Here is a 25,619-nt window from a genome sequence, read left to right as displayed (position 1 = left end):
TTCAAAATGTCATCCAGTTGTCCGCTGCGTTCGGTTTGACTTTGGTTCAGCATTTAGCTTTGTGGGAAAGAAGAGCGCTCAGGCCAAACCCAGGCCTGAAAGAATTGGCAGCCGTAACGGCAACATTTATTTATTTTTTCCTCCAAAACAGTGATAAAACGAATTCATTCAAATTAAGATTCACTCCTGCACTATCCCTCCTCGTCTTTTTTTTTTTTTTTTTTCTGTGGTGTCTTTTTGTTGTTGTTGTTTTTTTTGACGTCGTTGATGTCTGGGTTGTCGTGAAAGGTCTCTTCTCGGAAACTTGGCCGCTCCCCTAAAAAACAGTGGATCTGTTTATTTATCTCTCCACCATACCACATCCATGGCGACAAGTCATTTGTACAAGAGGAGAAAACCCCGTTAAAAAGTGCCCAAAACCCCCCTCGCAAAAGTTATGTCAGACTGTTCCTCCAACAGTTGTTTGTGGCTCTCCGGCTCATTCTAAACAAACCAAAATTGCTCTAATTGAGCTCAGTCGCTCAAAGTCTAGCGTAGACTTTAAGAAAATCTCCTACCCCACAGTCGGTCAGACCCCTGGTGTAAAGTTCAGGCCAGAATTGGGCTCTGTAACTAAATCTTTTGTTGGCTAAACTTGACAATGCGGCAGGGTTTTCGGGCGAACGGAAAAGGTAGAAATGGATTTCATTACTCAGTGTATGGCTCTCTTTTTGTGGACCTCCCATCCTCACAAGCTCCTTGTCTGTCTCCCCCCCGCCCCCGCCCTCTTATCCCCCAACCAGACCTCCTCCATGGGGAGAGGTGAGGCTCCATAAAGTCATTTAACGTGGGAAACTCAGTCAATTAAACGAAGCAAGCCAGCCTTGCAAAATCCATGCCTCAGGTCTTGTTACAGTGCGGCCCAGGCCCCCGAAAAGAGCAACTTATTCATATCATCACTTAATGCAGGGATTGGATGTTAAGAATAAAGATTGGGTGTCCCGCCTGAACCCCAGCACAGTAAATTTATTGTTGCTGGTCAGTCAGGGAAAATGTGCCCATTTCACAAACCCAGTGGAAACTTAAGGTAACTGCTGGAAAAACCCAGGTATTGAGACTTTTCTAGCGTGGCCACTAGTAAAAAAGCCGGACTCTGTGTGTGTGGAGAAAGCTGCCATAATGACCTGGGGGTCAGCCAAATGTAGCAGGCAGGGACTTCCAGAAGAGAGGGGGGAAAAAAGTAAAAGGAAACCAAAATAAAACACTTCTACAGATGAAACCCTGACCTTTACTCTAAAGCCAGAGTCGCAATGCCGCCCTTTGTGTTTCCACGAATATTTCATTCAAACTGATGTATCAGAATTATTCAACCACTTCAAGTGGTTGCGTCTGTGTGTTTCTTGTTTTTTTTTTTTTTCATAATTGATGCACGGGGGTGTGTGGTTAGTTTCGCTGGACACTCAGCAGACATCCACCCTCACTTCCTGCTTGACTCATGTCATCAGCGTTGGCCGTCTGATGTTACCACGGACTAAAGTGAGTCTGAGTTTCCCATGAGTCTTGGGGTGTAGCCCAATGTCCACTACCAGCTGAGGATCAGAGGACTTTTTGCAACCTGCGTTTCATTAACTGCTTCTCCTGTTTGTTTTGGCCTGTTCTGGAAATCACAAATGGTAACCTGCAACATGTTTGAGAGTAATTATCCTCTCAGAGATGTCCTCGTCCGAGTCGGGTCAGGTTTCAGTCTAATTACCCCGTGATGAGAAGAAGATTGACTAGATTGAGTGGGGATAATGCTGAAAATTGTGTTTATTATCTGAATTGAGCTAAAAATAACAAGCAACAAAACTGTAATTTTTGTTTAAAACATTTTCTTTTTTTTTTTAGCAATATATTTATTGAGTTCTTGCTTATTCTACTTGCCACCAGCAAAACAAAAAACACAAAAACATGAAGCAAAAAAACACGAAAAACTTAATGTAACTAAATAATCGCATTTAGTTTCTTCCTGAGTGTAACTAGGAAGAAAGTTTCTTGATCACCTCGAGTTATCTACAGTTTCATAATATCACAGTATTGACATAAAGCAGGATCAGCTGCTTGCTTTTATTTGTAAAATAAAACCTAATACAACAATCTGAAATAGGGCTGCAACTAACAATTATTTTAGTAATCAGTTATTCTATCAACTATTCTGATGATTAATCGATTAATTGGATTTTTTTAAAAATCTTTGCATTCTGCAGATTTTTCATTTTAACCACTTAAGCTTTATTGTACAATATTAGGAATGCATTAAGTTTCAAATAAACGAATAATCCAGTTCCTTTTTAAGTAAGAAAAGAAACATTTTGTTACCTGAAATGCAACAAAAGTATTCCTGTAGTGATGATTTGTAGCAAAGGATGCGTCTGCAGCAAAGAAAAAACAAAACTAAAAACGTCTAAAATTAACACGTGAAAGCTCAGCTGTTCCTGCTCGACTTAACGTCACGACATTGTGGAGCTAATTTGTTAAAAGGTGTTTAATAGATTTATTTATTTTTATTTTTTTTTAAATCTAAAACTGTCACTGGAGGAGTTTTAGGTAGAACATATTTACAGAGGAAGAAGGTTTTCATTTTTGAATGGAAAATGTACATAATCTTTGCACAGTTCTGATTTAATCACTGCTCTGGCTGCGTTGCTCTCTCAGCAAATGGCCTTTTTTAGAGACCATACAACAATTAACGATTACTTGACTACTAAATTACTTTTTCAACAATCGAATAAATCACGATTAATTGCTTCAGCCCTAATCTGAAATATTAATCACAATAAGCAAATACCTACTGGCTAAAAACCTGCTCACTACCTAGAATATTCTAGATTTTTGCCATTCTGCCCTTTGAAGAGTAACAACAGGAGCTCACCTTAGCTGACGGCAGTGTAATGTGTCTGGTAGCTGGTGCTTCTTTTAGTTTCAATGTCAGTGTTTTACATGACCAGAAATATTTTTCCAACACCTAAATTTGTTGAAAGGAATGGAAAAAGTGCAGTAAGCACAGAAACACCAGTTCAGTTATTTTCTAGCAGCCTGTCTTTACTCTCGAGTTCTGTTCTGCATCATCTAACACATTTAGCACACACACTACTCCTAAATCCTGTTTGTTTCTTTATTTGTTTGTTTGTTGCCGAACCGTATTTTCTCCATTGTTGCGATTCATAACTTTTTTTTTTCTTTTTTAACAAGTGCACAATGTCAACTTGTCCCTCCCCAGGTGCCGTCTACTGACAGGAATGCCCTGAACTCGCTGTGGGGCAAGCTGGCCTCTGAGATCCTGATGCAGAACTGGGAGGCAGCCATGGAGGACCTGACCCGCCTGAGAGAGACTATTGATAACAACGTAAATGCCCCACTTCTCAGAATTTGATACCGCATTTAGATTCCCTTACATAGACTCCCATATTGACATTTCACTTGCAGAACAGCTCTGCTATGGCATTTTATTTCTTACCACCGGCTCTCATCTGAGTACTTAAGAACTTGGATCCCACTATGAAGGCGTTGTTGGTGTTTAATTGCCATTTAGAGGGCAAGCACACAAGATTTTGTTTTCCTTGTACCTCACTATAGAAAGAGTTTTATATCTTGCATATAAAACTCAGCTTTTTTCTTTTTTTTTTTTGCGTATGTTTTTGTGACATTTTTCTGGTCTGGTCTTGTTCAGTCGGTGAGCTCGCCTCTCCAGTCTCTCCAGCAGCGGACATGGCTCATTCACTGGTCGCTCTTCGTCTTCTTCAACCACCCCAAGGGCAGAGACAACATCATTGACCTGTTTCTTTACCAACCACAGTAAGTACAATTCCTTTTCCAGCTAAGTTTATTTGTTCAGTCGCTCTTCGTCTTCTTCAACCACCCCAAGGGCAGAGACAACATCATTGACCTGTTTCTTTACCAACCACAGTAAGTACAATTCCTTTTCCAGCTAAGTTTATTTGTTCAGTCGCATTTAAGCCCCCCAACAACGGAAAACTGTTGAGTCTAAATGCATTTCCATTATGCAATGGAAACTTGAATTTGATTGACCCTTTTTTTTAAATTGCACCGAAAGTGGATGTGGTCGCTAAGACTCACCTCTGTTTACAAAAAAGCTGTCTTGCTGTTAAAAAAAACAAACACATTTTACGAACGCCTTGCATCGCCGGGTTTTGAACGAAGTCGCACGTGGTTTGGATGTTTCGAACTGCGAAGTATTAAAAATAACAGCTCTTCTGTTTGTTTTTTTTTTAGTGTGTTTTTTTTTTTTTTTATGTAGAGTAAACTATTTGCTTTAATAACACATTTTCTGGGTGCCGGGCTTCTTCATGAACCCTGCTGGTATTTTTAAAGTGGTTTCAGAAGTGTGTGTATTTTCCGTGTGGTCTGTTTACTCTAAGTGGAGAAGCGGGCCATGTGTATCGCAGATCGGAAACTTTACACAGCGCATTAAAATTTGCACACTGCCTATTTTGATGTCTTCGCCCCCTCCCCACACTCAGCCCCCACCACTGCCACCACCACCCCCGTACGATCTGATTGCAGGCTTGTGTAATTGTACACATGATTGGGCTGCACAGACTGTATGACCGAAGACCACAACACAGCACGCTCGAATGTCTGGTTCCCTGAATTTTTGCTCAGTTTTTAATTTTATTGCGGATGATTAAGGAGGCCTGCCCAATAATTACTCATGAAACGCTCACCCAGCCATCTGTTTTGGACAAACTGAGGTAGTTTTGTGTGCCTTGCGTTTTCACAGTGTAGAAACCCCATGTTTTCCCCGCTGAGGCTTGGCTCGGCTCTTGTTTCCCATCCCTTGACCAGCACTTCCTTTGGCTGCAGTCGGTGACCAGCGGCTGGGTTCAGCTTCACATCTGACCTCCCTTACCCCTGCAGTCAGCAGATGTTTGTCCAAAGCCTTGTTTATCCGCTACTGACAGACGCCGTGGGCTGCTGGAGAAAGAAAGATGTTCAGTGAAGCATTATTATTATCCAGGTGCTGAATGGGCAAATATCAAATATATCCAGTGACTTCTGCATTTGGGCTGCATTTCACCAAAACATTGTTGCAGTTTGACCTAATAAAACTCCAGAAATAAAAAGTAGGGCTAAAATGACTAGTGTGATTAATCGTGATCACTGAAATAATCGCCAACTAATTTAGTAAGCGATTAATCGTTAACTGGAGGATACAGACTTTCAGAACAACATATTTTGAGAAATAATTAAGCCAAAACTGTAAAAAAAAAAAATATATACATTTTGCGTAAGATGAATACAAAGTGACACTTTAGTTGAAGGTGTGTTCATAAGACTGACATGACAGTGTCATAAACATAACACCTGTCATGAACACGAAGGAGTCTTCATGAATGTTTATGACTGTTGTCATGAAGTGTCATTTGGCAAATATTGACATTTTTAATGCAAGGCTGACACTTTTAATGAACTTTTAATGCCAGTTTTAATGCAACGTTGCATTAAAATGGCATTATTTACAGAATGATGCAAAGTTGACACTTTTAATGCAAGAATTAATTAATTATTAATCATTGAGGACTATTGGGCTCGACAAACAGCTACCGGACAAAGCCGTCGCCTCTTGAGGTGAAACCCAACACACACACTCGGTATCAACAGCAGTGACAAATGAACGGTTTTCTTATTGCTTTGCAAGCTCACGCATCGCGTCTATGTGTACGAGGTTGAAATTTCAGGTGCACAAATTTCGCCGGTCGCTTGGTTGGGTGAGAACAGGCGACTGTCACCTCAAATTCTGTCAGAAATGAATTGGTCTGAACTGAAGGGTCTCCTACAGGGTGTCTCCTTCACAGCGACGCGCCACTCTGCCCCTCATTTGACTCTCTGGTTTTTCCAGATTATGAATCCAAACGACTATGGATATGTCTTCTAATCTACACTTCAAAAATGGCCTTAAAAGGACCAAGAGAGCTAGAAAAAAACCTGTAATTTTGACATAAATGTTGTGTAGACTCTCTCAGTTTTAGACTCTTGCAATAATTGTTGTTATTGGGGGTGGGGGCCCCCTCTGGAGTGAGTAGGTGTAAGTTAATCAAGGCCACAGCATGAAGCGTTGTGGTTGGCTCCAGAGAGGAGGAAGGAGCCCTCCCAAAAACCCGGCCAATGAAAGGCTTCACAGAGGAACCCGCTGCTGGCATCACAGCTGCCACAGGTCCCCTGTCCCTTTCATTGATTCGCCTAATTAAACTGTTGTCAGTACCGCTTTTCTGAGCGCCATGTGTTTTCTCCAGCCGTTGCTATAGGGAGACCCACTCAGCTTCCTCTCTTCTAAATTGATGTGGTCGCTGAGGTTTAAGTTCAAAGTCACCATGCTAGAGACCGCCTTTGACGATACAGGTGATGTGAGTTTATGACAGTTTGGACCGGGAGAACCAAGGGATGTGTGTGTTTAGTTTTTGTTTTTTTGCTTTTTCGCCAACAGCACCATGACTCCAGAGCAGGCGTGGGATTAGAATCAGCCTGTAACAACATTGTGTACCTTGTGTTCAGCCCTTAGCAAGTTGACCTGTGGTTGGAGCAACAGTCCCTAATGGATTGAGTTTCAGCTACTGGGCACGTCTGTGCTCACTGATCTATATCTTCTTGCCAGGGTTTCCTCTTCCTCCCCTTTCCTCCTCCTCTTCGCTCTCAGGACTCTAATGAAAGAGACAACTTAAAGCCGGAGCCCATGTGCAGAAACGCAGGTCCTGTCGGGACATTTATCTGTTTAGCTGCAAGGGCTTTTTCATAAGTCAAAATGCCAAAGGCCCAAGAGGCAGCCAGAGCGTTATATTATGTGTCTCTCTGTAAAGATCATGTCTTTGCTTACATTGCTCTAATAAGTGATTACTTGAACCCCCCCCTCCTCTTCAGATACCTCAATGCAATCCAGACTATGTGCCCCCACATCCTGCGTTACCTGACCACCGCGGTCATTACCAACAAGGATGTCCGGAAGCGCCGGCAGGTTCTGAAGGATTTGGTGAAAGTCATACAGCAGGTAAGAGCTTGGTTACACGGAGACGCTATTTTGTTTAATTCAACTTATTTTAAAAAACAAAAGTGGCCAATAGAGGTGCACAGATTGCAGTTTTCTGGCCAATTGTTGATCTTTAAAATGTTTGAGCCGGCCAAATCTGGCCAATACTGATTTTCTTTCTTTTTTTGGGGGGGCTGAAAAGTTGCTAAATATAGAAAAAGTTGCAAAGTTTGGAACAGATAAAATCGGTTTCTTTTTCATGTAAGTATCGCCTGATTGGCGATCTTCAAAAATTAAGGAAGTCAGGGAGGATTTATCAGTCCACCTTTACTCGTTACAGGTAGGTTGAGAAAAATTGTTAAACCAACTCTTCCTTTTTGAGCACAGTGGGCGTTTATTGGACATTAGGCTCAGATGAAGCCTAATGTTGTCTTTGTCAAAGTTGCTTCTTGAGAGATTCAAGATGAATGTGGCCAAACATGTAAAAACAATAAACACACAAAACGTTCTCCATTAATCAATTAATTTTTTTTTTAGGAGTCGTACACCTACAAAGACCCAATTACTGAGTTTGTGGAGTGCCTCTACGTGAACTTCGACTTCGACAGCGCCCAGAAGAAACTAAGGGAGTGCGAGTCTGTAAGTAAACCGCCTCCACAATGTAACTGGCATCATTCATTTTAGCTGCTCGCTCCTGAAACACCAGCAGCACTCGGCCTCTGTCTCTGTCTCTCTCTCTATCTCTACCCACTTCGGAATTCTCGATTTGTTGGTCACCCCTTGAACCTTCTCACAGGCCGTCGCAGTAAACACGACTAACAGTCATGTGACCCCGTCTGACCGCCGCAACCCCCAGCCCCATTCAATGCAGGGTCATTACTGAACAGTAAGAGCCTGTACGCCGTATCTCACCGTCTCATATAGAAGCCTCTCTGGATGCTGGATGACTCAGGCTTCAGTCGGATTTTACTACGGCCTGTAATTGACCCATCAGGCCGGTTGTTAACAGTAAAAGCTTTATAAGCAAAAGTCTCCGCAGAGGCGTGCAGACACTTGTTTTAGAGGGGGAGATCTGTCATTGCGCTGCTATTTAGGGAGTTTCAACTCTTGCTTCATAAAAGCTGGATGTAACTACAGAACCTGAAAATAGAGTTGGTAGTACGCAGCGAAAGGGTTTGGATGTTGACTGCAGAACTAAACACTCGCAGAACAGTGTTACGGTGAACATGTAAGGAGTTTTAGAGCTCAAACAAACATTTCATGCTTTAAATTTTGTCATTTATTTTTTGCTATGTTAAAAAAAAAACCCACCTGGAACTTTGTCTGAAGTAATGGCTAAAAACGTTAGTTCCTTAAGCTAAAATGCTCTAAACACTGCATTGAACATGGTTGGTTTTACATTCAAACCAGGCGCAGAAGTATTTCAGTTTCCAAAGGGTCTGAGCTGCTCTTCCCACCACGTGTTGCAAATTTGTAGCTGGTTTCAAATCCATATGCATCACTTAAAACAAAACAAAACAAAAAACAAGCATGACTTAACTGATGGCTGAGCAGCTCTTATCTGTAAAGCTAATGATAATATGAAACATATGCAACATTTTAAGGAGGCAAATCATTCCGTCTTTGATACAACAGGTTTTTGAGCTTTGTAAAATGTAACTGGTGGACTTTAGTCCAAATATAACTGGATTACAGCACCACGGTTGCAGAGCCATTTTTTAAAAAACTTATACCGGGGAACATTGAGATTTGACATCTGTAGGGTGTCCACCTAAAGAACAGCTCATATTACATTGTTTGGAATTCAAGCTGGCATGCAAAGCTAAATATATTTCACGTTTTTCTGCCGTAAAGTATTTTTTGAGAGTGCAGATTTGTACTTTACGTAGCTATAAACTAAGCCGACTGTCTAATTTCAGTTGATGTCTTTTTTTTTTAAGTCAGTACAATAATATTTCTGGTCGTATAACAGACCTTAAGGTTCTCTCTTTGCAAACTTTCCCCTACTTTTAAAATGAAGCTACATGTCTGTAATGCGCTCTGTTGTTTCACACTACAAAGCGCCAAACATGAGTCTCTCTCTTTATTTTCTCTCATACCCAAACCAGTGAAGGAGGCCATGTTGCACAGCAATGTTCTTTCATGCATGCCGTTAGGATTGTGCTAACAGCAGATTGACAATAGCTGCTGTTTGTTTGGAAACATTGGTGCATGCGCCGCCTCCTTCTTCTCTGACTTATCGTTCCTGCTGGTGGACCAACATCAGCTTCTTCTTTGTTTTTTTTTAAATTTATTTTTATTATTACACTTTGCACTAGAAAAGAGAAAACTTGCTGGATGAAAGCTTTACTGGCTCGGCTTGAAAGAGAAAGTGTCTCAGCCGACTCCCCACTGCGGGATCAAAAACACACAGTGCGAAACATAAACTTTAACCATGTTTAATCGTCACAATAAAAGCTGAATTTCATAAAAGATGACACATCCATTCTGCCTCCGCAGCTCCAAAGAATCATGCAAATTGGAAACATTTGATCTCCACTTTTTTTACAGTCATTTGGCAGTTTGGTATATTGATACTTTATGTCTAGCGGGAGATAACTACACGTGCTGGCTACGTGAATAGACCAAAATCGTAATTTAATGTCTCGTTTGTACAATTTTATGAATGTTTCTCCGTGTCGTTATATTCTGCCTTTCTTAGACTGATGTGATTTACAGCGCAAGTAGGAACAGTTCAAACTGAGGCTTTTTATTTATCCCTTTAGCTAATGAAGCTCCTGAATGAAACAAACCTGACCTGATTAAATCCTCCAAAGCTCCTCCACCACTGGTAGAGATTCTCACAGTAACCTTATATAAAGACATCATAATATCACACATCATACATGAGATTCAAAACTAAGATGTGGAATGTGACTCAACTGCTTTGATTTGAAGCATCCATTTGTCCGTCCGTCCATTAATTATTTTCACTTGCTATTAATTGACCTTTGATCATGCCAGTTTGATTACTATAGTTTTATAGTTTGATTTGGTGCCTTAGTTTTTTTGAGACACGGAGTAAAGCAAAAGAAAAAAATGGACGAAGCAGTCTAAAACACACTGCAATAACTGTAGTTTTATTTATTAAACACTTTCATCACACCAGCCGGCGACAACAAGTAGGGGAAAGTCAAGCTGTGTCCTTTATTCTCAATACAGATGAGTAAAAGGTTTTTTTCAGCACATTTACTAACATTAAAGCAACTTAAAACTGTGCAAGGTTGATTAAAAAGTGTAATTGGATTAACTACCCTCTAGCGCTGCGATTACTCACTATGCTTAACATTTATAAGCTTGAAATGTAAACAGGCAAGAAATGTTTTGTCTTAAACCAAATTGTCAGAAGTTTCTCAATCTTCCAGATTTTGATGTTCAGGAAGGTATAAGTTTCAAACTTTAATGTATAAATGTTAAGTATAAGCTGCATGTGCTTCCATGGAAGGACAATTTCCCGTTGCAAAATGTACATGCTACCTTGGTTTTATCCAAGCTTCAATCTGGGTGGTTTTTTTTTTAACGGAAAGTTTTCTCTGGACACTTTGACTCTCCTCGCTCATCTTTTCACTCGAGTTTGCAACTCCGCATCGTTGACCGCAGTAACAGGTTCGACACACGGGAGGCGACGTCACTCTCCGCCCATTCATTTCCTGTGGAACCTGAGGCGACAGTCTCCTGTCCTCCTCCAGCCAAGCAACCGACAAAATTTGTGCATGTAAAATTTCGGCTATCGACGCAAGACAAGACAGCTGGAAAATGTTCGACTTTTGTCGCTCTTGCGACTTCCATTGCATTCCTTGTGTTGGGTTCAACCCTAGTGGTGGAAAACATGCACCGTTCGTTGTGGTAGCCCTTTGCCGGAGAAAGACTTTTAGGTCAGGATAGGTAATTTAATTAATTGACATTACGTAAATATTAGCACGTTGAACTTTTCAGATCACTTTTATCAACATATTAATGTTGACAGCTTGAAATACGCTTTGAAATATGCTTTTTTAAAAATATACTTTTGTGTATATGTTAAATGACAAAGTGCAAAGTTGAGTTTAATTCATCAAAGATGTATGTCACCGTTTTGCTAGGGAATAAATATTAGCTTAAAGCCTGTCAACGAGATGAAAACAGCACTGGATTTCAGCTAAAATCCACATTCTTTTTTAATCCTAGGCCTTGTTAAGTACTTGCATGCATTTTTTTGGTTTCACTGTTAACAATTGATGGACATTCCAAAATCCCTCTCGGGTCAAAAACCAAGACATTCCATGTCCGTTTAACAGTGGCTTTCCCTAAATAACGGCAGTTCAGAAGCTGGTCTTGCAGCGTCTGTATGGTGAGTAAAAATGGTTCCGGGTATTTTATCAAAATTGACTTGTTTGAAGTCAGCAAAGCAGCTGGTCTACCCTCAGAAATACACATGCAGGCTTCTCGAGAATAAACAGGTTACTTCAAAGGGAGAAGGGATGTTTCACAGACAGTGGCAATTGGGGTAAATGGATACTCCACTCGCTTGAGTTTTCCTAACAGTGCATCAATTTAGAGCCATCGAGAGCATCTCTGTTTGTAAGTTCCCCTAACAGCCAGATGCCGATATTGTTTTTCAGCTGTCCCGCTTTAAGTTTGCTGAACGCTATAAAAGCGCTTTTAAATGAGGAAATTAGCCTGCGTTAAACGATCCTGTTTAGGCCTCGCAGGTTTTCTTTCAGATCCGTACCCGCTCTGCCCGCATCTCGAATCACTGTCAGATGTGAGATGCCTTCATATCCAAGAACGAAAAGCGTAGAGCGACGTACAGCGAGGCCCGCAGATTGCGCACAAAGGGGCTCTTCAACCCATTTGAGAATTTGTTTGAGCTTTGTGGTCTGAAACCCCAGATGACAATAATTAGGGTACTTAGCTGTTCAAAGTTTATCAACCGTAGATAAGCATTGATGTAGCTGAAGAATGCGTCGGCCGATAGCACCGTGCAGTTTGGATTCATTCGACCAGAACCCTGGGTTAGATAACAACTTTTTAGGCTTAAGAAAACAAAGAGGCAGTAATTCTTAAATAACTTTTTAAAAGTTGGGAAGTCTGTGCTGCAAAATGGCTCTCTGTGGAGAGTTGGAATTTCACACAGTTGTACCCCTGGGGCCACAGCTTTGTCATGAACAGTTACAGTAGAATGAAGCACTTGAATTGGTCTCATGCAAAAAAAAAAAGTCAACAAGTTCAAGCAAGACTGTATTTCTTACCTCATCTAAGCACAAGTAATGGATTCAGTGAAGGAGTGGTCTGTGTGCGGTACATTTAGGAGGCCCTGCAGGTTTTAGATGGTGATTGCCATCTGGTTGGTAAGCTTTGAACAACAGACACTCTTGACATATGTCCAGCAAGGTTTCCCCCACAAAACCTGCTGTGGTAGGGGTGCTAGGCAAATCCACCAGCAAACCACCGTCTTTTTGTGAAAAAAGAAAAAAAAAGTTAAATTCTAAAAATTCAGAGATCTGCAAGTAGGCATCATAATTTGAAAATAATACTAACAGGCAGGTGCAGGGAAAGCGCAATTGGTGCGCACCCTCTCGTGCCCATTCCAGTGCACCAGCTACAAACCTAGCTTAATTTGTCTACTTTGTCAACGTTAGTGGTGTATAAAAACCATATTTAAATTAAAGAAATGATGCTTAGCCTTGTGGGGTGGCAAGCTAAGCGTGGTGGCCTGCCAGGCTTATAATACACTGGAGGAAAATGCTGTCCAGAAAAGGCTTGTCTCTGCACAGATGGCAATGTTTTTTTTTTTGTTTGTTTTAATGAACATTTCATCTCTGATGTCACACCGTTATTAGTAGAGTTACCCCAATAAATTGGCCCCGAGTTCCTTAATTTTGGGAGACCAGTAATTGGTCGACACTTTTCACTCTGCCAATAGAGAGGGCTACCAGACCCAGCTACCAGGTCACATCGGCATTTGTGTGCGGTTAACCCACCCTGCTGTTGCCTATGCGTAGTTCCCACAAGTCTGAACCCGAAGTGATCCACCCCACTGAACCGCCATCTTGGTAGACAAGAAAAATTTGTCATATTTTTCCTGCAAAACACAGATGAACAGATTTTAGTCTCAAGATTGTGTTGACACTATTGACCAATGTGCAAGAGAAAAATACATCAACAAAATCGCTGCTATTGGGATCGATCCATATCACACAGAGGACTTGGCTTGTTTATTTTTGACCTACCAACTCCATAGCAACTGTCATGATGGTTAACTACGGATACCTACCAAGATGGCTGTCAGCTATAAAGTTCCTGGAAGTGTTACGTCACATGAGAAGTCAAAACTGAATCCTGAAACTAATGGAAATGGTGCTTCAAGCAAGTGTTAAGTGTGCACACTTTTTAATTTTTTTTTTCTTTAATATAGTTTTGAATTATAAAAATGATATATTTAGCTATTTTTTACATTTGATAATTTTTTTAAATTAAATTGCTCATTTTTACTGCATCATAAAATTTGGATTTTAACAGAGCTGGGTACACTTTCTGAGACGGGAAACTGGCACACAGAGACACTGAGACACAGGAACTGGAAGACATTGTAAATATCCCAAATTAATAAACAAAATAAAAGAAAAACAAATAAAATGAATTATGAAGCCTCTGTAAACAAAATTTTCTTTTGTAAAAAGAGCTTGTCGAGACCAAAGCACCAGAATGAAAACTTTTGTCATCCAGCTTTTGGTAGAAAGCGAGAAAAAACAGTAAGACATGCAAATGGAACTTATTATCCTAATTTATTTATGCAATTAGGTGATTTATTGCTTATTGCGACAGGCCTACCAGGAATTAGGATTTCTGTCCATTAGAGGAAACATTCGGCTTTCAAGTGTTGACATCCCTGCGGAACATTTTCCATCTACATTTTGCTTTCTGCCTCGCAGGTTCTCGTGAACGACTTCTTCCTGGTGGCATGCCTGGAGGACTTCATTGAAAACGCCCGACTCTTCATCTTCGAGACATTCTGCAGAATCCACCAGTGCATTAGCATCAGGTTGGTCCCACTACACGACCCCGATAAACAACATGCAGTCTTGCTTCAAGCAGTAGCTTCTTGCAGACATTTCTAAGGAAAAAAAAAAAAGCGACACCGTTTTGTGGTAATTAGACGTTTGAGGTGGTCTGCGTTGTGATTTGTCATATTTTTCTTGCAAACAAGTGTTTATTGCCCCCACCCCCAACACACACTCAACCATTCTGACCCCACACGTCTCTGGGATTAAAGCTGATGTGGCTTAACTGCTTCCAGGTCTCATCAGGTTTCTCAGCTGGCTTGACTTTGAAGACCACCTGTCCAATGCCAAACTCAGACCGTTTTTGTTTTTTTACCCCCCCCAGAAAGAGGTCAAGGCTTAGACGGCTCCAGACGTTCCCAGCTGCTTCAGTGCTCGGAAACATTTCTAGCTCTTGTTTGTTGGTGTAAATGGAAGTTAAACGGGGGTTCTTCTTGCCTACGGTGTCCGCAGTTTTGAAACGGGGGTTTAGTTGCAACGAAATACAGTTGACCTTGGATGCTTCCCCAAAACCAAGAAATGTAGTAATTGCTAATTATAGCATTAGTGGAGAGAAAAGTAAAAAAGATTGTTTTTAATTGTCTGCAATTAGGAGAGATTATAGGATTTGGCTGCTGCCTTACATCAGATCTGGAAGCTGACTTGGGATAAAGACGGCATTCACCCGTCTTAGAAACGATTCCTAGTCTATATAAGGGGATTCAGTCTCGTATCGCACGGTTGTCCTGTAGTTATGTTGTGTTTAATCCTGCTCCTTGGATGGTTTAATTGACTGCGCTTCTTAGAAGCGGCCTCCCAGACATGTAATTAACGCTAAAGATTTCAAAGGAAGGGTCTGCGTTTTTGTACACGCCACGCAAACAAACAAAACAAAGAGGGGAGTTGATTACTTCCCCACACCCATCGCCCCACATAAAGATGATGCCATCGACTGCCGCGTTGAGCCTCGGAGGTCTGCTGTCAAGGTTGAACCGTGGAACATGATTGGGGCCCGTTTAAATCTCCAGTTGCAGATCGTCTGGAATTGATTAGGAGCCCTGGTTCTTTTTTGGCAGACTTACTGCAATTGGATCCATTTTCTTGTTAAGGCCCACAAAGGTTAGTGGTAACGCTGGAAGAGGAAGTCGAACAGCGATTCGCTTCGGCGTCCTCGGCTCTCCTCTTGTTGAAGTTTCCGACGCGGGAAACACAAATTAGGGGTCGTTGGAGGGAGTTCCGTGTTTACTTGCCGGGTGTTATGACGATGAGACGGGGGGGAAAAACGTCTTATTTTCTGACAGACGGCGGGATTGGCCAAGTCATTAGTTCTCTTCCCAAGTAGCCCTCTGCACCCAAGCGTTGATTTTAATGAATTTGTTGCCCCCCACACTCCCCACTTAATGAGGCGGTTTTTACAGCTGTTGGCTATGATGGTTTCACAGATACTTTGCCCACAGCTCGGACTCCCTCCCCCTTCCCCCCCCAAAAAACCCCAACTACACCAGACATTGGCATGATGAAGTTGTTTTATGCAATAAAGACTTATGTGAAGCATTCTGCAGTCAGATAAAATGTATTTTGCCTAGACTTTTTGCTGTCTAAAGTGTATGTTTTCAATTTAGCCTTGTTTTCCTGCTTTATTTACGTCGTCTTCCCATGAACGTTTGAGTGGCAAGACTCTCTCTCGACCTCAAAGTGCTCACTTGTCTTGTGAGATTTTGAAGAAAAGCTTGAGATGTGATTATCTGGGGGTGAGAGGGGGGTAGGGAAGGGGAGGCTTCCCCACTCCATCTCTATTTGTACACAACAGCTCACTTGTAGTTTGAAGGATTTTTTCTTTTTTTGTTGTTGGGTGTTTTGGACGGAAACCCGGAGATCTTTTCCACCTCACAATTGAGTCATTAAAAAAACCACACAATCATTTTGTTTTTTTGTTGTCCCCCCTTCGCCCCCCCAAAAGAAAAAAAAATTTAATCCCAAGACTACCTATCATGTGTTCCTGTTTAACAATGCATGCATTTTTAGAGCAGTTATGTTAAGGAGGGAGCCACTTTGGTGAAGGATCCCGCCACTACTACCACCCATCCTCTCTAACAGAGTTAGACCCCAATCCTGACCCCTCTCCTCAAATGTGAGGCGGGTATTAAGAGCCACAGGAGTCCCACCCAGCCTGAAGTGGAAGGCTCAGGAGCCAGAGAGCACGAGGGGTCGAAGTGAAATTGATCTCTGCACCCCAGGGAACAAGATCATGGTTACGTAAAATAAAACCAGCCACAGACTCGACTCATCGGCCAAAGGATGTCAATAGTGTCGGTTCTTTGAGATCCCACCCAATCCTTGTTTCTTCTCTTTCTTTTAAAACTTCCAATTTTTTTCCCCTGCTTAAGTGGGGTTGTTAACTGAGACAAAAAGTGAAGAACCTCTGATCTGATGTACAAATGTGCTTCTGGGGAGGAAAACATTGCCATTCTTGATTTTTATAAATTAGATTAGAGAAGCCTAGACTGATCCGGGGCTCAGCCTGTGGCCCTTCTTGGGAGGGGTGGGCGGGGGTTGGTGGTCCTGTGTTATGCTGCACAGAGCTCGTTGACAAGGGTTAGAGCTTAGCTTGAAGTCCCCAGTGAGGAAACCAGACCATGTTTGTTTTGATCAGCACGTCTGACCTGGACTTGACTGACATGTGCCCCCAGTTACTTAAATTATCAAGCAAAACAGCCACACCGTGGCTCTGCTGCAATCATTTAATCACTGCAGAACTGGAAGAAATGTCAGGGTTCATTCACATCCTCCTCAGGTTACTTTATTGTGGAGAAGTAAGATATAAGATATATATATATATGTCAATCTGTATAGATGGATAGATAGATGTCCCTGTATCCACCTTATATACAAGACAGATGCAGATATAAGATAGCTATAGATAGATGGGGCCAGAATTTCATTTTGATTAATTACATAGATTTGAACTCATTACAAATTTTAACACAATTAATCAACTATCAATTGATCTGTCGCTGCATCAATGGCACTATCTAACTCTATCACTCTACCTGTCTATCTTATTTTTATGTCCTTATCTATCTGCATCTATCTCTCTCTATTGATTGCTCCATTTCTGTATCTATCTTTATCTCTATTGCTCTGTCTGTCTGTCTGTCTGTCTGTCTGTCTGTCTGTCTGTCTGTCTGTCTGTCTGTCTGTCTGTCGGTTGATCGATCTGTCAAGATTTTTATGGTTAAAAACTGATTCCAGATTCAGATCAGATTCCCAACGATGATCCATAGGTGTAATTTAGCCGTCATGACTCATTGTCCCCGTGTCTGATGAGCTGAATTGTAATCAGCTGTTCTGTTCGGCAGACCGAGCGTTCGTGTTTGTTCGGTGCGAGTGATGCATCCATCCGTTTCTGTGTCCTTTTCTGTCCTGGTCATGACCCCGTTCTCTCTCACTCACACACCCACACACACACACGTGCCACTCCTTCAGCTCATTACCTGCCCTTCTTGGGGACGCTTCGCTGCGGCGGACGTGTTGAGGCCTGGTCACTCGGGGGGGAAACCAGACCGTATTTTCCTCATTATGCTGAGGTAATGCTTCTTATTTGTTGTTTACGCCCCATCCACAGACTGACTTCATTTCCCTTCCTTGTTTTCATGTGGTTTTTGCCACCATTTTAGCAACATTCATGGGCCTGAAAGTGGCCTTGAGGTAAGACCGGTCATATTGTAAATTCCAATTCCCAAATAAGATTACTTCCCACTACAAGAATGTCATGAATAAAATCTGTAACAGCGGTGGCGTGAGAAGTGCCCGGGTCTCAGGAGTTTTCAGCCAACGCCGACCGAGTCTCACCGAGTGTGATTTATGGACCAGGAAGTGAAAAATTAGCGAAGTAAATTGTTTTTATATTGGCCCTTATTATACAGAGAAAAATTCAACTCATTCTACATTATGGCTTTTACAGGTTGGGTGTTTTGTTTTTTTTGTCAAGCTCTTTAGATGAGGTCGTCATATTCTCAGCTGTGCTCAAAGTGTTAGAGGATATTTATTGGGCCCCTTATATGAAATGCGGTAGAAGCGGTGGGGAGGGTCAAACGATGAGGGCAGGAAATGTTGAAGGAGGGTGGAAGAGGGGGTCTAGATGAGGGTATCAAGGGGGTCTAGTTATTAAGAAAGCCACAAGGGAGGCCAGCTGCAGTGGGGGAAAGCTTCAGATCAAAGCGGGCCAGCTCCCCGCTCCTCCTGTCTCTGTGGCACAGAGACAGGCTCGGAGATGTTTGAAAGAGCAAACCGGCGTCCAACCCGGCTTTCATCCTCCGCTACGGCCGCAGGTCGGAACGGCGAGTCACCGCGCGAGCCGAACGGAGCGCGTTTTGACGCGGACGCAGGTACTGAAGCAACCGAAGGCAACACCAGTCCCGGCACCATTAATGGAGTAATTCCTGCAAGTCTATAAATCATGCTCCCATTAGTATTGGGCCATTATAGGTTCTCTGGGTGTGCTTTGTGTTAGGAACGTCGCCTGGAGCAAAACAGATTGGAGCAGTCGCTATTTATTTAGCGCTAAACGCACAACATCGATCATGCATGTTGTTACGTTAACTGAAAGATTTTTTGGTTCTGTCACACATTTTCTACAATTCAGCTGAAGTGATTGTTTGCAGTTCATGTGTTTGAATTTCTAAAATATCCCCCTTCATTACCGATAAGAAAAACGGTGTCATTATAGCTTCAATTTCATGTGTTCTTTATTACTCTCAAACTGTCTGCTTTAAGATACCTGTTGTTGTTTCTGGGATCTGCTTGGACTTTTCCTAAGGGTTCTAGGAGGCTGCTTTACAGTAATGGTTTGAAGCTTTGGTTGTCTGTTACATGTTTTACCATTTTTAGCTTGACATGATGTTTTCATGTTCACTATAATCCAGCTGAAGATGATAGATTTGTTTCACTAATCGTTAAGAAGAGTTATTAAGCTTTGTCCTTTGACAATAAAGCAGCCGGACCCAAATGCATGTTTTTATTATATTAACCCCAAGACAGAAAAATAGTTACACTATGCTCAGTTGAACTGTATTAATTTAGGGGTTCCCCAATAAATAGGCTTTGTTTTCCTTAATTTTGAGAGATTTTCGATCGTCTGATGCTTACATGAGAAGCTGATCTTATTTACCTGCAAAGGTCTGAGAATCAGCCACTGTCCCATTTTGCTCTGCCATAAAAGAGAACTGACCGACTGACCCGCCCGCTGGGTCACATGTGCATCTGCCCAGTTAACAATAGTCGCCAACTTTGTCACTGTATGTAGCGACTTTTTCAGACAAAAAAATTGTCGTCCAAATTTGGAATCAGCAGTTCGGGCTTTTTAAAGATTGGTGATCGGCTGGAAAACTGCAATTGGTGCACTCTGTATATCTGTATATTTCTCTTTATTAAGATTTATTATTCTAAAAAAGATCATTAGACTTCAACTTAGTTTATGAGAAAAATCTGCGGGCGCTAGTAATCAACCAAATCAGAAATTTTATGCATTCACACCAAGATTTACTCCATTATAGTATGAGATCAAGGCAGCTTAAAAAACAGAACAATAATAAAAATGAGCTCTGCCTGTGCAAATTACTAATATAGGAGAGAAATTTATAAGATCTTAAATTTAACAAGTGTTTATTGTTCTCTCAGGAGCCTGAAGAAAGGAATGTTGCAGCCTAATTTTGATGTTTCTGTTAATCTGAAACAGAAGAGGTGTCAGGTTTAGATTTTCAGAAACAACCAAAGTCTTCCAAGTTTCAGCACCAAAGCGGCCACTAAACAGATAATTGAGCAACTTTCTGTGATGATGTGGGAGAGGACACATAAGGGGGACTGATCGGCCAGTCGGATGCATACGCTATACTTAAAATAGCATTAACGTTAGACAGCCAATTATTTATGGAGTGCTGTTGGAAGTGACAGATTAAAGAAAATCTCAACAGTGTTGCAAAAACCAAAACATTGACTCACTGGTTTTCTGTTGAATAAAATGCACATTTATACTGCAGCTTTGACACAATACATACATTAAATGAACCCTTTACGCGTTTCAGCAGGAGCTAAATACGATTGTTCCTATAGCATGTAGCGGCAGGCATTTAAAACCTTCAAACACAACAATCATCCAAAGTCTTAAAAGCGTTGATATATTGGAGATTTTGACCCTCAGTGCTGTAAAAAATACTTTTTATTTTTGACAAGATCTAAAATGCATCACACATTTGGAAGCAGTTAAAGTAGGTGAAAGGCCAGATCTGACGCTACGCTGATCGAAATTGGTGAGAAACAGATTTTTCAGGGAAGACTGATATATCTGTCCACCTGTGCATGTGCGCAGTTAACAGTCGTCACCCCACTGTTGGCAACTTCACCACGTTTTCAGACAAAAAAAATCTGTATTGGCCAAAATCGGAATCGGTAGGTCAGGCTTTGTATAGATCGGTGAATGGCCAGAATACCACAGTCTGCGCACCTACACAACACTGTGTGCATATGGGTTATGTGAGGTCATACACTCATTGTTGCTGTAAAACTAATTACCCATTGGGACAAGAATAAAGATCTGACAGAACAAGTGTTGTTGTTCAATGATCTTTGAACCATTAAACAACAGTATCACATGATTCACCGGTACATTGAAGTTCTCAGTAGAGTAGAGAAACTCGACCCGACTTGACCCGACCCCATGGGGATTGTGCCTGAGTCCGACACAACCCGACTAATTAACTTTAATTACCTACATACCATTTTAATTAAGATTTCACAGCTTTTGCTTTTAGACCTTAATTTGAGTACGCAGTGTAACTTCTGCTGTTTACAGCTTTTGTTTCACGTCTTCGAGCTTCATTTAGTCGCTTGTAACCGCAGGATGAGTCGAGACCAAATCATCTGGGATTATGTGATTGATAGGAACGGAACAGGGCGGTCTACTGAACATCTACACCTTATTTTTTGTCTTTCCTCAACAAGTTACGCTAACTACTCCTATATTTAGACTTTAATAATTCGGTTGACTCGACTTTATGTTGCGCATTCTCGTTTGACCGTCTCTGTGCTGGATGTATTGTAAGCCTATTAAACCTTTCACAGAAGCCCAAGGCCGACTCGACCTGACTTTCAGGCCGTAAATCTAAACTCGACAGTGACGGCACAAGACTCCGATCCATTTGACTTTTATTTTGTTGTTGCTCAAATAAAGTTGGAGCTCCTCATCTCCTTGTCCGTTTCTTTAACAGCATGCTGGCCGACAAGCTGAACATGTCTCCCGAGGAGGCCGAGAGATGGATCGTCAACCTCATCCGCAACGCCAGGCTGGACGCCAAGATTGACTCCAAACTGGTGAGACTTCCTGTCCTTCTGTTTGGCTTCAATGCTTAATACATTCGCTTTCTTTTTTCTTTTTTTTTTTTTACTTTGAATGATGTGCCCTTGTGAGGTTATATAGAAAACATCTGTGCTCAAAGCCTTTTTTTACGATATCGCGGTATACACATCACAAAGGCGCTCTGTTATTATCGGAACAAACTCCAGCAGTCCTGTAGATGTGCGTACAGTGGAAATGAACACTAAAAACTCTGTGTTTGAATTGTTTTTCAGTGCGTTGTATAATTTGGTCCAATCTTTTTCCTTTTTTTCTTATTATTTTGTGCGTCAGGGTCATGTTGTCATGGGGAACAACGCCATATCGCCTTACCAGCAGGTGATTGAGAAAACCAAGAGCCTCTCGTTCCGCAGCCAAATGCTGGTTATGAACATTGAGAAAAAGCAGGCCGCCAGCAACAGAAACGAGGTGAGTAATGCTCACACCAACACCGCACAAAGCACTCCCTTCCAGCCCGTCGCTGCAGGGCTCCCATAACTCCCATCAACCGGTCAGCTCCAAGGTCAGCGTGAACCTTCAAAGTGCCTCGGTGGAACGCGGCGCAAGAATGTCGATGAAACGAGCGTCAACAAAAAGCTCTCCTTACACGGAGTAGGCTTATAAGAGCAGAGCCGGCGCTTTCATCCTTCCACGTCTCTTCAGAGGCTTAATGAGAAAGTGGAGTCTAAGCGGCCATAAAACGAGGCCCGAGCGCCGTGACTCAGCTCGGCAACGTAAATGAGGACGCTCTCGCCGGCGTTTGGTGAACGTTACTTAACGTGCGGCGTTCCCAGCTCTTAAGACCCGGAGATACCTGGCCTAGGGTCCGCAACTCCCTTTTAAGTCTGTTTGATTTTGACACTTTTTGTATGCGTACCACCGTGCAGATGCTATGGATTCTCTGCATTTCAGAATAATGGTCATGCTTTGCTTCCTGTAACCCTTCCTGTAGATTTATGTCGCTTCAACCGGCTCTTACCCAGCTAATTCGTTTTGTGCCGACCAGCATAAAATTAGTTTTCAGTGATGTGCATTGTTTGGGATTTCTTTTCAATAAAATTCGTGCGTGGATGTTGGTACCCAAATCCGAAAGGTTGCTCGTTCAGAAAAAGAAAATAAAGTCACAAAGATATATTTGGATGTACAGTACAGACCAAAAGTTTGGACACAACTGTGTGTCCAAACTTTTGGTCTGTACTGTATATCGAAATAATCTCCTAATCTGAATTGTTTTTCATTATATTTGGGCTGGCAATGAATTTCAAAACGTCAAAATGAAGTATCTTGGTTTATTTGAACCCATAAAAATAACCTCCAGGTTCTCCGTGCGTCGCTGCAGACATCATAGAGTTGCCCACATACCCACGGTTTTTGCAAATGTGTGACAAATTTTTTTTTAACTTATATGTTACCTAAAAGAGGAAGGATTATTAACTTTGCGTTCTGTGAAAAAACACCAATTGTACAATAATTATGTGCCATTTGCGCATTTTTTGCATTTTAAAAGGGCATTATTATTTAAACTAGATTTTTTGTAAGGCTTAACCTCATGTTATAATGTTGTTCCCTCACGAAAAATATGTCTGGAGTGTTATCTTGGTTCTTTCGTGCATGTTTGAGAAATTCTTTAATCTCCCGTGGCAACCATTCAGCTGTGCAAGACGCCTGGGTGGACCTAGCTCCGCCTTCGAGGCGCAACTCCTCCTCAGAATTGCAGTTTCCAAGCTCCGTGCTTCCGACTCACAGAGCAGCTCTCCCTCCGCGACTCCCCCATTCGGCTCATTCAGACTAGCCAGCAGCAATTAGCAAACACCAGCAGCACATCTGCTGAATTCTTTATATGAGCTACTTCTCTACTAACGCTGTTTAAAAATCATTAAAGGGTTGATAGAGGAGCCATGTTGTGATGATTTCCTGAAGGCTGCGTTTCAGAAAGAGCAAGAGCTTTTTAAAGAGTCATTGGCCCAATTTTAAGGCGTTAAAATCAGGCGTTAAGTCAGATTTCTTCTAAGTCATATTCGATATGTATATATATATATATATATTTATATATAGGTAGCATAGTTACTTGTGATATAAAATTGCACCATGTGGCTGGAAAATACACAATACTGCCCCTTTAAAAAGAAAAGAAAAAAAAATATTTTGCTCTTACATTACTTTCAACTTGACAACCACTTTAACCAAAGTTAACCAAAATCTCTCACATGAGCCCTGGATCCCTGCAGCTCCTCCAGAGTTAATGTGACTTTCTCGGCTGCTTCTTGTAACCAAACCCTTTGCCAGTCACTTTAGCCTCCATTAAATGGAACAGACGGGTTCCGTCTTTTACCCGACGGTTATGTTACCGCTGAAAGCTCCTTGTTTACTCTCCTGTCTATTGTTTGAACATCTGCAGCTGGAGCGGAGCCACAAAACGGTCTAGTTAAAAACCGGCCCGCCTCATTAGGAAGTTTTTCTAATTAGACAAAAGAGGCTGCAAACAACTTGCAGAGCACCACTCCATCCTGCTGTCCGCAACACTACAAATCACTTACATTTAGGGAACATTTACTGCCTGCCATCTGGGCTGACTGCTTCGGGTCGCTGTCAGCCACCCAGCACTCACCAGCAGAACACACACACACACACACACGCTCACATTTCCCGACAAGCGTTTTTAACTGCCTGCACATGTATTTTGCTTTTTCACATTTCCCCACAGTCAGCACCAAAACGTTTGGTTATGATCGACCCCAGTTACCTGCAAAAAAAACAAAGTCTAATTTTATGTTGTTTTTTTTTCTTTCTTTCTTTTTTTTCCCCAGACACCAAACTGGGCCGGCCAGGAAGGCGGATTTTAACTACCTGGTGACGACGGATCACACTCGTCTATCAAAAAAGGAAAATGAAATAAATTAAAAAAAAAACAACCAAAAACGCTGTACTTTTTTATGCTCTCGGTTCGAGTCATCACCAGCTCAATAAAAGTGACCAGCGAAACCGTTTTCACCCCGTGATTGCCTTATTTCTGGACGCCGCGAGAAGCCACTGAGGTTGAAGTGGTCGGTCTCCCTTTTTTTTTGTTTTTTTAAATGCTTTTTGTATCAGTAATACTTGATGAAGTTTTAATGTGCACGCCGAGCGGGACAGTCGGGCGCGTGCGAAGATGAACGGCTGTTTAGTCTGCGGGGTTTTATGGTGTTTTTAGCGGCCCGCTTCTTCGCGGGTGGGGGTGCAAACGGAGGCCGTGTACGGCTAGCCACGGTCACACACTCTGCCAGTCATCCTGTCCATCTGAGGACACCAGGGAGCCATAAAGCACCATTAGCCAGACGGACCCATCGTTTTAATGTCCTGTCCCACCCCCGCTGCTCTTTCCCTCTGCTTTTAACCTTCTCATAACTCAGTTCTCTTACTGCGCCCCCCACTCCTCCGCCCCCTTTACTCCTTCCTACTTTATTGCACTTGCTCGCAAACAGCTTGTTACTCCTACTTATGGCTGTAATTTTCTCCTTATGTGTAATTTAACAACTAAACAAGGATTTTTTATGTCAAATACACCTGTTTAGGGTTAAATCAAAAGTCAGCAGAGGGCAGCGTGTCTTGCATCACCTGTGTGTATATGGGGGTGTGCATGTGTGTGTGTGTGTCTGCGTGCTTCACCCACGAACGGACTCCTTAACAGATGTATGACTTTGTTCCGTCCAGAGGAGACGGAGGACAGACCAATAATTGGTGCTTTGCTCCTTTTATTTTGGACCATAATGCGTCACAGACGCGCCGGGTTGATAAACACAACTGCGCTGTGGACTAAAGAATAATACCTGCTCCTACCATTTTTCTCTCCCCCTCCCCACCACCACCAAAAAAAACCCAAACCCTGCTATATTTATTTTAGCTAGTTTATTCAATCTGAAACATAAGATGATAATTGTTGCATTCAATATTTCTCGGAGTTCCTTTCATTGTAACCCGTTTCATCAGACGGTTACAATATTAAATCAGATGGTGTCGCGCGCACAAATGGATGGGGTTTTTTTTGGGATAATAATGGAAAGTTTTTTCTTGAAAATGTAAATCCTGTTCCTAACTTCTGCAAGGAGGGAGCTGTCATCTGCAGAGCGTAAACTGCTGCTGCTGTGATACTAAAAACGGACATCGCCGGATCGTAATTGGCGGATTGGTC

The 25,619-nt window shown here is 42.0% G+C and overlaps 1 protein-coding gene across 2 annotated transcripts in view; it reads left to right on the top strand.

Annotated features, from left to right (window-relative positions):
* eif3ea (eukaryotic translation initiation factor 3, subunit E, a) overlaps nt 1-24,438 on the top strand; it is a 33,155-nt gene extending 8,717 nt beyond the window's left edge. The window contains exons 6-14 of one of the 2 annotated variants that reach the window (XM_032558981.1): nt 3,239-3,364; nt 3,689-3,772; nt 3,884-3,924; nt 6,895-7,021; nt 7,538-7,639; nt 13,954-14,063; nt 21,327-21,429; nt 21,746-21,880; nt 24,259-24,438. In XM_032558981.1, the coding sequence (XP_032414872.1) occupies nt 3,239-3,364; nt 3,689-3,772; nt 3,884-3,924; nt 6,895-7,021; nt 7,538-7,639; nt 13,954-14,063; nt 21,327-21,429; nt 21,746-21,880; nt 24,259-24,294 (864 nt within the window). In that variant the 3' untranslated portion in view covers nt 24,295-24,438. Of the gene's footprint in view, nt 1-3,238; nt 3,365-3,688; nt 3,814-3,883; nt 3,925-6,894; nt 7,022-7,537; nt 7,640-13,953; nt 14,064-21,326; nt 21,430-21,745; nt 21,881-24,258 lie in introns of both variants that reach the window. The other variant, XM_032558980.1, reaches the window with a different exon arrangement.
* Nucleotides 24,439-25,619: the final 1,181 nt, after the last annotated feature.

The sequence above is a fragment of the Xiphophorus hellerii genome, chromosome 3 (genome assembly GCF_003331165.1).
Source record: "Xiphophorus hellerii strain 12219 chromosome 3, Xiphophorus_hellerii-4.1, whole genome shotgun sequence".
In the NCBI taxonomy this organism is placed as follows: Eukaryota; Metazoa; Chordata; class Actinopteri; order Cyprinodontiformes; family Poeciliidae; genus Xiphophorus; species Xiphophorus hellerii.
Note: the sequence above shows the minus strand (reverse complement) of the source record. Positions and strands in the feature narration are given on the sequence as shown.